Consider the following 12370-nt stretch of genomic DNA (forward strand, 5'->3'; position numbering starts at 1 on the left):
TTTATTGCTGCCATATAATCTGCATCATTATACCTGCATTAATAACATTCTTTACAGCATTATTTCATGTAATAATATTTCTCACAGTATTGATACTGCATTACAGCTGTTTATTGAAGATGTCCATTTGAGGATCCTTCCATTATGTTAACTTTTATTACAAGTACGGTTAGAAGTATTTTATACACATTGCATATCTGAGCTTATTTTGAGTTGATGTTCGGTTCATTAAGGGTCTTAAGCTTCACTGGTGTGACTGTCCAGGTGATCCATGCTGAGGGAAACTAGAACATAGAAGGATAGCTGCAATGCATGCTTACAGTACATATAATACATATAATCTAGGAATGTGTCCGGCCTGAGGCCTTAACTCATTTGGTGTCTTACTATATTTTACTCTACTTGGTAACAGACGACCAGAGTCAATAATTAGCCTCAGAGACCCTGAGGGCTTGAAGTTTATTACCTTGTATGGAAGGTGTTATAGAAAAGAGAAGTTCTATGTCTGCTTATAGCTATTAAAGATGTACGATTAACTGTGACTAATGTCTGGAACCTATTTTAATCTGTCATTGACGCCATGGGGGGCCTTGTACCCCACTGCTTTATAAGTATCCACAACATGTATTTTGGTCAGAAGACATATGTTGATGTTTTCTCCGGGCTGTTAATAAACTCATCGTTTGATTCCACTTTTCTGGGGCCTCCGTGGTTTGTGACACTGCTCTGCATTGATTGATTTCGCGACACTATATTTTGTATCTGTCACATTTAAATTTTTCAGATCATCAAACAAATTTAAATATTAGACAAAGATAACACAAGTAAACACAAAATGCAGCTTCTGAATGAAGGTGTTTATTATTAAGGGGGAACAAATCCAAACATACATGAATTCTGCTGTCTACCAAACTTCCTGCAGGAGAATATCTGGCCATCTCTTTTTGACCGCCAGCTGAAGCACACTTCAGTTCTGCAGTTGGACAATGATCCGAAATACACCAGCAAGTCCACCTCTGAATGACTATAAAAAAGAAGACTTTAGAGAGGCCAGTCAAAGTCAAGACATGAAAAAATTTAGACAGTCTCACTTGCTAGTTAGATTTAAGCACCACACACTATTTGGTGTGTTTTAAGAAATGATCCTGTCATGAGTAAACACTGCCTGAGTATTATTTGGACTTAGCAGCCACTCATGATTCACCATTCGTTCAAGATTTGTCAGAATATTTTTTTCTATGATCTTTATTGCTCAAAAAGGGAACAGTGCTTATCCTGTTACTCGTTGCACAAAGGAACAGATTCTAGCTCTGCTGATAGGTCGGGACCTTTTACAGCCCTGTCAGCTCTCCTGTAATAACGCCCACTGCTACTTAGCTGATCAGATTAAGATCCCAGAAGTTCAAGTGACTCGATGCTATACTTTGATGAAAAATCTTCCTTAGTTTATTTATTTATTGAGCAGTGTATTTTGGCAAGTAGAATAGTCACAACACTTAATCTAGTTACTTTGTCAATTTTCAGTTAGATGTTACAGATATGTGGTCAGATACACAGAAAAAACAAAGAAAAAAATGTTCACCTTTTGAAGATGACAAACTGTTTAGAGCATATTTGCAGATATACTCTGGGATACTTCTGCTAAGTTGATTCACATGAATTGTAATTTTCTACTGAACTGCTCAGGAGCATGAAGGAAAGACAGTAATGTAAAAATGAATCATATCAACACATCCATGTTCTCACGTTGCTTTTTTAGGTCAAACAACTTCTACCTGGCTATGCTGCTTTTCATGCTGTTTTTGTGTATGCTGCCCACCATCTTTGCTATAGTGAGATACAGACCATCACAACACTGCGGACCTTTCAGGTAAGGAATTAAAATTTATCTTACATCCATCGAGACCTTCAAGGTCAACTTAACAATTTATTGGTGAGAAACTGACAAAAGACTTTATGGAAACTATGACTCTTGGAATTTTGGTGTCAACATATACAGTAGAACGCACTGTATAAAGATTTTGAATATCGTGTCACGTTTCACCTCTGACCTCTCCCAAAGGTCAATAAATTGACCTAAAGGTCAAAGTGATAATGCAGGCAAAATACAATACTATTTCCCTAAAGTAAATACTGCTCAGGGAAGCAAGCCTCTGACTGTTTCTTGTTTTTAATGAACAGATTCCCTTTTTTATTTACTGTGCTGAGAATGTAAGACAGAAGTGGATGTTTTACCACATGTACCAATGAGGGATATATGCATATTTTAGAGAATTCCCAATTTTGGTGTCTTCCATCCTCAGCCTGCACAATACATATTTATGTGTGTTTTGAAACGGGACATATTTTAATTTACGAGCGTAGCATCATAGTTTGGAAAAGATCTTTCTTTGCATAGTATACAAAGTCAAATCCTGTTTCCAAAAAGGCTGGTAGGGTATTTAAATAAAATCAAAATGTAGTAATTTTCATACCATTTAAAGACTATATTTAAATACTTCAGAAAGATCATATTAAATAACTGAAATTGAAAAATATCATTCAATTCATATGAAATGTTGATTAAACTCCATTGCCAGATACACATTAAAACAGTAGGAAACATCTCCATTTCCTTCTGTGTTGTGTCTCCTTGTTGGAACGAGTTGCTGCAGTTTGAAAGCGATGCCCATTGTTGTCCCTTTTGGAGCTATACTATTGAAATGGATGCAGAATGTTCTGGACTGTCTTGCTGAAATAAGCAAAGCCTTCCCTGAAGTTGTCAACTGGATGGCAATATATGTTGTCATGCAGCTGTATATATTTTATTCAGCATTATTTTTGCTTCCATCGATGTGGAAGTTAGCAGCTCTTTTGTTTTTCCCCTTCTTGTGTGGTTGTGTTTCAGTGTTCAGACAAAGAAAAATGCTTAAATTTGTGTTTCAGTGGTCAAGAGAAGATTTACGACATCATCTCTGAGACAGTGGCCACTGACTTCCCGGTGTGGTTCAGTAAAGTAATAAGTTACATCACCAGTCCTGTCGTCGTACTGCCAGCACTGCTGCTGCTGTTGTGAGGCTGCACACGACACATATTGCATATATCTGTCACGTATACATGCGCTCTCTCACTCACAATTTCTCTCTAATTCTCTCTCACACACACATATACACATACACTCACAATATGCAAATACGCAAACATCTGTATCCTACATGACTTGTGAATTGTTCAACTGTGTTTCAGCATGCTGATATACTATCTCCAGTCTATCGCCAGATCCCTCAAATTCACCAACAACCAGCTAAGGATGCAGCTCCAGACTGTAAGTTGAATCACTTTCAGCATTTTTTCACATAAAAATAAGAGCGAGAAAGGCATTTACAGATGAGGACAAAGTTATTAGCCCCTCTATGAAATTTAAAGTTTTTGTCAAAAATTTCCCAAGTGCTATTTAACAGAACAAATGATTTTCCAGATAGCATTTTAAACATATGGTATCTTTCCTGGGACTGGGTCCTTCTGGACATAGACATCTGATGTTGTGCCTGGGATCTGCTGGAAGCTACTATCTGCTGGATTGTCTCTCAAGTACCTTTTGCAGACCCTAACTTGGGTCCTGTTGTCTGTAGTAGATTCTTCCTGTGGATCTACCACCACCATCCCTCTGTGCTGTCCTTTAAGCCAGCTTTTCCCAGCAACTGTGGGATTTGTTCATGTCAGCCACTTCCTCCGCCTTTCAAAGGTACATCCCATGCATAAGCTTGGTCATCTATAATGGTTCCTGGTCCTGTTCTGCATCACTGTCTGTCTTGATGGGCCTGATCTATTTGCATATGTTCTATGCTATATCCTGGATGGTGACTTTGATAGTCACTAATCCTCACTCGCTCTTTTTACTGCTCATAGAGCCTCAAGGTCCTGGACTTCATGTGGATTGGATGGACATTATGAGGAATGTTTCTATCTTCACATTAGCGGCATCCGTCTCCTCTTTTAGCTAGCTTTTTATTCAGATAACTGGTAGGGAATCTCTACTGATGGCATGGATCCTATTCTTACTGTTTAGCTGCCTTCTCAGCACCTATCTTACCTTCTGGAGGTATTTGGCTGTGCCTGACCTTTTTGCATCTTTATCATGGTTCCCACTGGCCTGTGGGATACCCAGGCACTTGTACAGTGGGGCAAAAAAGTATTTAGTCAGCCACCGATTGTGCAAGTTCCCCCACTTAAAATGATGACAGAGGTCAGTAATTTGCACCAGAGGTACACTTCAACTGTGAGAGACAGAATGTGAAAAAAAAAATCCATGAATCCACATGGTAGGATTTGTAAAGAATTTATTGGTAAATCAGGGTGGAAAATAAGTATTTGGTCACCTCGAACAAGGAAAATCTCTGGCTCTCACAGACCTGTAACGTCTTCTGTAAGAAGCTTTTCTGTCCCCCACTCGTTACCTGTATGAATGGCACCTGTTTGAACTCATCATCTGTATAAAAGACACCTGTCCACAGCCTCAAACAGTCAGACTCCAAACTCCGCCATGGCCAAGACCAAAGAGCTTTGGAAGGACACCAGGAAAAGTATTGTAGACCTGCACCAGACTGGGAAGGGTGAATCTACAATAGGCAAGCAGCTTGGTGTGAAAAAATCAACTGTGGGAGCAATCATCAGAAAATGGAAGACATACAAGACCACTGATAATCTCCCTCGATCTGGGGCTCCACGCAAGATCTCATCCCGTGGGGTCAAAATGATCATGAGAACGGTGAGCAAAGATCCCAGAACCACACGGGGGGACCTGGTGAATGACCTGCAGAGAGCTGGGACCAAAGTAACAAAGGTCACCATCAGTAACACACTACAACGGCAGGGAATCAAATCCCGCAGTGCCAGACGTGTTCCGCTGCTGAAGCCAGTGCATGTCCAGGCCCGTCTGAAGTTTGCCAGAGAGCACATGGATGATACAGCAGAGGATTGGGAGAATGTCATGTGGTCAGACGAAACCAAAGTAGAACTTTTTGGTATAAACTCAACTCGTCGTGTTTGGAGGAAGAAGAATACTGAGTTGCATCCCAAGAACACCATACCTACTGTGAAGCATGGGGGTGGAAACATCATGCTATGGGGCTGTTTTTCTGCCAAGGGGACAGGACGACTGATCCGTGTTAAGGACAGAATGAATGGGGCCATGTATCGTGAGATTTTGAGCCAAAACCTCCTTCCATCAGTGAGAACTTTGAAGATGAAACGAGGCTGGGTCTTCCAACATGACAATGATCCAAAACACACCGCCCGGGCAACAAAGGAGTGGCTCCGTAAGAAGCATTTGAAAGTCCTGGAGTGGCCTAGCCAGTCTCCAGACCTCAACCCCATAGAAAATCTGTGGCGGGAGTTGAAAGTCCGTGTTGCTCGGCGACAGCCCCAAAACATCACTGCTCTCGAGAAGATCTGCATGGAGGAATGGGCCAAAATACCAGCTACTGTGTGTGCAAACCTGGTAAAGACCTATAGTAAACGTTTGACCTCTGTTATTGCCAACAAAGGTTATGTTACAAAGTATTGAGTTGTATTTTTGTTATTGACCAAATACTTATTTTCCACCCTGATTTACGAATAAATTCTTTACAAATCCTACCATGTGGATTCATGGATTTTTTTTCACATTCTGTCTCTCACAGTTGAAGTGTACCTCTGGTGCAAATTACTGACCTCTGTCATCATTTTAGGTGGGGGAACTTGCACAGTCGGTGGCTGACTAAATACTTTTTTGCCCCACTGTATCTGCTATTCTCCTTTCTGGCTTAATAGTCTGCATCACCTTTCCTCTGTTTTCAACCAAACTTATCCAGTTCGAATAAAATCACGATGTCCTCACAGTAGATGCTGAAGTGGATCTCCTGGTGTACATCATAATTTCTTTGTACAGGAGATGGCTGATGGTCACTCCAGACCTAAATATATATTCCTATCCAATCCTACTGATAAACTGCTTTAGAGGGTTGAGGCCTATCCAGAAGTGGGCATCACCTTGGTATGCCCACACTTGATGGTGACCTCTGTGATTGTCTTTGACTTTGTCTTCCAAAGTCCCATTAAGTACACTGTTAGCCTTTTAAAGTGCCAAGCACCCTAGTATCCATAATTAAGTATCCTCTTAATTGCCCCTTGGGGATAAATAAAGTCTTTCTGATTCTGATTCTGATGTGTGCAGCATTCAGGCTTTTTTGGTGTCAATTCAGGCAGTAAACATATCATTGGCGAGATATTTGACTACAAGATAAACAGCCACAAGGAGCAGTACCCTCAGTTGGGAAGGAACAAAGATATTGTGAAGGACCGTCAACCTCCCAGGTCTCTGTTAGAGGGCCTTAGCTAGAAGGATGAAGACCACAGACAGGGGGAGTGGAAATGTTTATCATTTTTAATTTTGTAAACATAAATACTGTCTGTACGCATTTGTGTTTTGTATTTACTCAGGTTGTCAGTATTACAATTTGTTTGACCTAAAACATTTAAGTCTCACACATATGCAAAAGAAGGGAGGGAGCAAATACTTTGTCATGTCACTGCATATATATAGTGCAGCCTTAAACTGGCCATTACATAATGATAGTATAATGGTGTGCGTCTGAAGTCAGTGTTTTTTCAAACCTTCTCAGGAGCGCACTGAAGACAAGAAGAAAGTCTTCCAGATGGCTGCAGGTATCTCTCGTCTTCTATGTTTGCCCCCTTATTGATGACCTTTTTTTGTATGTTTGTCACCCTTAAATGTTTCAGATCATAAAACAAATAAAAATATTAAAAATAAAACACAAGTAAACACAAAATACAGTTTCTAAAGGTGTTTATTTTTAAGGGGAAAAAAATCCAATGTGTGAAAAAGTGATTACCCCCTAAACCTAATAACGAGTTGGGCCACCCTCAGCAGCAATCACATGTTTGCCATAACTGACAACGAGTCTTTTACAGCACTGTGGAGGAATTTTGGCCCCCTCATCTTTGCATAATCGTTGTAATTCAGACACTTTGGAGAGTTTTCGACATGAACCGTCTTTTTAAGGTCATGCCACAGCATCTCAGTCATGTTCAGGTCAGCACTTTAACTAGGCCTGTCCAAAGTCTTCATTTTGTTTTTTTCTAAGCCAGGGGTGTCCAACTCCAGACCTCAGGGACCCGTGTCCTGCAGGTTTAGATCTCATACTGGGTCAACACACCCGAATCAAAGGATTAGTTCATCACCTCTGGAGAACTTAAAGGCTGTATCCCAATTCAGGGTCTGCAGCCTTAACGGTCCTCAAGGGCCACGTACTCAAAGACCGCTAAGGCCGGAAGTGAGAGGCTTGTGAAATGGGACGGTCTAGCCTCCCTCGCGCTGCCCAGGTTGCCTATCAACCGTTATACTAAAAGCGGGAAACGTTTCATACAGCTTTGTTTGACAGAAACGGAGTAGAACATATTTTGTTCATTTGTTTCTACATGAGCTTTGTGTGATGTGATAAGTATCTGAGGCTGAGACCACACGAGTGTAAAACATGATTGTTGGGCTTCATTTTTGTACTGAACAGTCATTTTAAGATTAGCTAGTAAATAACAATTAGCTCATGTTGTTCATGAGACTAAAGTCATCTTACTTTGGTAATGTAAATATAATATGGCCAATATGATAGTTATTATCTTAATCATTATTAGTTATCACAGCAGTGAATGACTCTGTTTCAAATACTGAGCTTCAGTAAAGATTCAAGCTGCATTTATTTATATCATTTATATTTCCTGTCACCTTAAATCTTCACTCAAAGACAGGTTTCTTTGACACTGTATATATAACTGTGTTATATATATGAGAGACAAATATTGTTCTTTTAATATGTTGGCATTACTAAATTTGTCTCAGTGCTGACTTTAAATATCCATAGAATCATCACATTCTCTGTGAGATTAAGCTCAGCTATTGAACGGCGTTTATTTTAAAGTAAAGGCTTTAAAACCAAGTTAGTACAAAGTGTAAAGTAAAGTGTGCGTGTTAGTCCCCATAAGGAAATAGTTCCTCTGCATTTAACCCATTCACCCAGTGAAGCAGTGGGCAGCCACCAGTGCAGCGCCCGGGGAGCAGTGTGTAGGGACGGTACCTTGCTCAGGGGTACCTCAGGGTAGCCGTTCAGTGGAGTCGAACCCCCGACCTTCCGATCATGGGGCCACCACTCTACCTACTGAGCTATCCCTGCCCAAACGTCACTAATGTCACATAACTTTGCCGACATGTGGCCAACAGTAATGTTTTCATGTTCTTCGTTATTAAACACTCGCACATAAATAAGTGACATAATATTCAGTACTTACTTTTGAAAGTTTACTCTTCGGCCGGCCCTCTTTTTCTGGCAAAATTATCCACACACACCGCCGCGCTATGCAGTCTGGGATATGTTGGGCCACAAAGTCTGCACCGCCACATCCTTAACATTCAGTGAAATGAAGGACGCATTTGAGGGCCGCATTTCGAGCAGCCTTTGAATTGGGACAGCCTTCGTCGCGTTGCTGTGACGTAATCGGCCTTAAAATGCGGCCTTTAAGGCTGCAGACCCTGGATTGGGATACAGCCAAAGACATGTTGAGGAGGTAATTTAGCCATTCAAATCAGCTGCATTGGATTAAGGACACATCTAAAACCTGCAGGACACCGGCCCTTGAGGTCTGGAGTTGGACACCGCTGTTCTACGCCATGGACTCGCTGCTGGACTTTTCAAAACTTGCAGAAATCATGGTTCCATTTATCACAGCAAGTCCCGAGGCATCAATAAAGGCCCAGCTGACTGCTGGCCCAACCCATTATTAGGTTAAGGGCTTAACTTTTTCACACAGGGCCATACAGGTATGGATATTTTTTTACCCTTAATAATAAACACCTTCATTTAGAAACTGCATTTTGTGTTTACTTGTGTTATCTTTGTCTAATTTTTAAATTTGTGTGATGATTTGAAACATTTTAGTGTGACAAACATACAAAATCAGGAAGGGCAGACACTTTTTCACACCACTGTATCGCTCTTCTACAGCGAGACTACAGATTCCAGAGGCTGCTGCAGACAAAAAGTCAGATCATGAGGAAAACAACATCGCCAGCCAAGAGTCCTCTAACCACACCCCATCTCCCTGTCAGAATAGCAGCACCACAAACTTTGAATCCCCTGTTCATCGTGGGAATTGCATCCGCACCATCACGAAATCAGTATCTAGAGGAGACCTGAACAGAGGAGGTGTGGCCGGATCTATCAGAAGTCCAGCAGTAACCGTACTGCCCAAACATTGGCTGGAGCACATTCCTAACAGGTCTCACACACTGACATGTTGCTTTAACCAGTCAGGTTTACTTTAGGGGACCTCTTAAAGGCTGAATATAGTGAAACTGTGTTATAAATTTCCTGTATCATATATTCACTATGAAATTATAGCCAGGAGCGATGCCTAATGATATGTTTTGATAAAGTCTCAGTCTAGTTTGCCAATGGAAGAACTCAGACTTGGTCAAACCTGGTAAAACATATACAGCCTGTTGAGAAAGTTTCTTTTTGATGTCCACTTTAAAATATTGGTAACGAAAAAAACGTAAATTAAAAATGATCAAGCAATTCAAATAGTTTCTTTTATACATATTTAAAAGATTAACTGTTATTTCTAACTTATGACATTTCAGAAGTGAACTTCTCTCATGCTGCCCATTATGTAAATCTGTAATCTGTATAGATTTCACTATAATCTAAAAAAATAGGTCTATAATTTTTCATGCAAAGACATAAAACATTAAGTCATGACTATGGCATCCTGCTAGTATGTGTCTCTGCCTCTTCCACATCCCCTAAAGTCAGCTTATTAACATGTATATAGAGATACTATTAATAATATGTATATATCAGGCCCCAAAGTATTTGGACATTGACACAATTCTTTTATAGTTTTGCCTCTGTACACCATAGTAGTGAATTTCAAATTATTTCAAAGCTTTTAACTGTATTTTAAATATGAGGGCCAAAGACAGGAGACTATCACTGGGCCGATAAAACAAAATACAAATATTAGAAAGAACTCCAAAAGTTTAGGGGTGGTCAAATCAACACTTTGGTACAATCAAATAAGAATGAAGGCACTCACAACACCAAGAAACTTGAAAGGCCACAGGAAGACAATGAAAGTGAACAATGACAAAATGATTTCCATGGTTTAGAAAAACAAAAGCATAACGTCTAGCTAAGTCAAGAACACTCTCAAGGCAAGAGACACCAAAATTAAAGAGGGTTTACAACAAGGTGCAAGCCACTGGTTACACCAGAACAAGAGGGCCAGGACTTCTCCAGAAAACATCTAACAGAGTGAACATATTTCTGAAAAAAAAATGTTTGACAGATGAACAAGATTAACTAGTACCAAAATGACGAGAAGAGAAATGTGTGGCAGAGAAAAGGAACAGCTCGTGATCCACAACATGCTAAATTATCTGTCAAACATGGTAGAGACAAAGTTTGTATTGTGGCAAAGGGAACCGAGTTATACTACGCAGATTCGACGAAATGCTGCCAAACTGATCGTCCATGGGTTCCAGGCTTTAGTCAATCATTGACTACAAACGGCTGCCAATCAAGTGCCTCTTGATTTTGATATAACAAGGATTAAACATTCAGCCCCAATTTGCAGCTAAATAATCCTTAATCAGCATTTTATCAGGGGGCAGAGATATGTAAAGACAGTATCATTTTCCCCTGTTCGACAACACTAGTGTTCTGTGGAGAGCACTGACATTTGTAATCCATGGAAAACAACGAAATGTAATCTGCTGTAACACAAAAGCTGATTGTTATTGTTGTCCTTTTTCATTATAGGCCTCCACCTTTTCTTGGTGGTCCTAGTGGTACCTGCAGATCCAAGTCCTACCATCACATGGTATACAATTCTCCACCTCACTGTTCTGACAGCATTCACTCTGACCCCTTGTGCAGGAAGACTGTACATTCTGTTCATCCAGTTGAAGCTGCTGGGATCATTACTGCACAGAGTTATAGAGGACGCCGTGGTCACACCACCCGCTATGTGATTGTCAATGAGCATGAACCCAGGAAAAAGTTGCTGCGCTCAGCCACACGGATCCCACGCCATTATTTCATGGAGGAACCCACAGAGATCATGGAACTGTACCCACGTAATGTCAGACGCTACACACCACGCAATGCTCACAGTAAACCACGTCCTTACCAGTCCCACGCATCACAGCAACATCCAAGTGAAGAGGATGAGGAGGAAGACCAAGGGAAAGGCAGGAGAAAGATGTCACTAGGGAAAACTCATCGGGCCCGCTCACCGTCTAACCTCCAACAGCCAGCACATTTCTACATTGGTGACCGTCTAGAAACCTACATAACTATATCTAAAGAAAACCACACAGCTCAAGGAAGATATGGGGCTCAAGACGTAGATGAAGAGGAGAATGGAGTAGGAGAAATAGCCTGTGGAGATGAAGAGTCACACTCTGAGTCACAGGCTAATGTGAGAGTAGTTGACCCTCTTCTTCTGCAAACCAGATGTCACATTCATTCCCCGAGAAGACAGTATCTGTCTCAAACTCGGGCCAGACATGTTGAGCCTCATGTGAAGTCCAAGACAAAGCAAAAGCTGGAGAATGTGCAGACTGAGTCAGACTCAGCTTCCCTGGCCTCTAGCAGTGACCAGCAGAATAGCAGCAATGACCAGTATATTCAGGTTATCCACAACAAGGAGCGCTATTTGAAGTCTGGAGCCAGGCAAGGACAAATGGCCAAAAAGAAATCCAAAACCAGCTTTGATCTAAAAATCACTGAATCAAATGATCTGGTCTGCTCCAATGTTTGAAATGTTGGTTTCTGTTAAATAATATATGTAGCATTAGGCATTAACTGACACTCTGCACTGAAAGCACACAAAAATGTCATTTCCTTTCTGTGTTTGTGTGATTCCATATCCTTTTGATGCTGTTAAATAATTGCACTAGCTATTGTGGAAGTGCAAAGAACAATAGAAGAATGTGTCTACTTGTGTAACATCAGCAATAAAAACATAAACAACTTAAATAATTACATTTGGTTGCCTTTTATTATAGATGGATAGATAAAATTGTATCCGAGCTGACTAAAAATACCCAGCTTAATTTGCTGTAATCACGGAAGAGGGTGTTCACGGGTGCGTGTGAAGCTGGAGAAATTTCTATGAGGACTGAGGGACTTCAAAATATGATAGATGTGAGCTTGCTCTCCCTAAATCAAAAGTATATCACTTTATTAAAAGCCACTGGGCTTTTTATCATGGGAATACTGGAATCACGTTTTCTAAAAGTTCACTGAAATCTATTTGTTAACGTTTAATGAAT

The 12370-nt window shown here is 40.6% G+C and overlaps 1 protein-coding gene across 1 annotated transcript in view; it reads left to right on the plus strand.

The window, feature by feature from the left end:
- tmc3 (transmembrane channel like 3) overlaps positions 1-12046 on the plus strand; it is a 42943-nt gene extending 30897 nt beyond the window's left edge. The window contains exons 17-22 of the mRNA XM_085409455.1: positions 1760-1870; positions 2926-3051; positions 3226-3304; positions 6642-6684; positions 9036-9309; positions 10854-12046. Coding sequence (XP_085265581.1) covers positions 1760-1870; positions 2926-3051; positions 3226-3304; positions 6642-6684; positions 9036-9309; positions 10854-11856 — 1636 coding nt within the window. The 3' untranslated portion in view covers positions 11857-12046. The remainder of the gene's footprint in view (positions 1-1759; positions 1871-2925; positions 3052-3225; positions 3305-6641; positions 6685-9035; positions 9310-10853) is intronic.
- Positions 12047-12370: the final 324 nt, after the last annotated feature.

This window comes from Rhamphochromis longiceps, linkage group LG1 (assembly GCF_057381845.1).
Source record: "Rhamphochromis longiceps isolate RC_006_pf linkage group LG1, R_longiceps_female_GT1.1, whole genome shotgun sequence".
In the NCBI taxonomy this organism is placed as follows: domain Eukaryota; kingdom Metazoa; phylum Chordata; class Actinopteri; order Cichliformes; family Cichlidae; genus Rhamphochromis; species Rhamphochromis longiceps.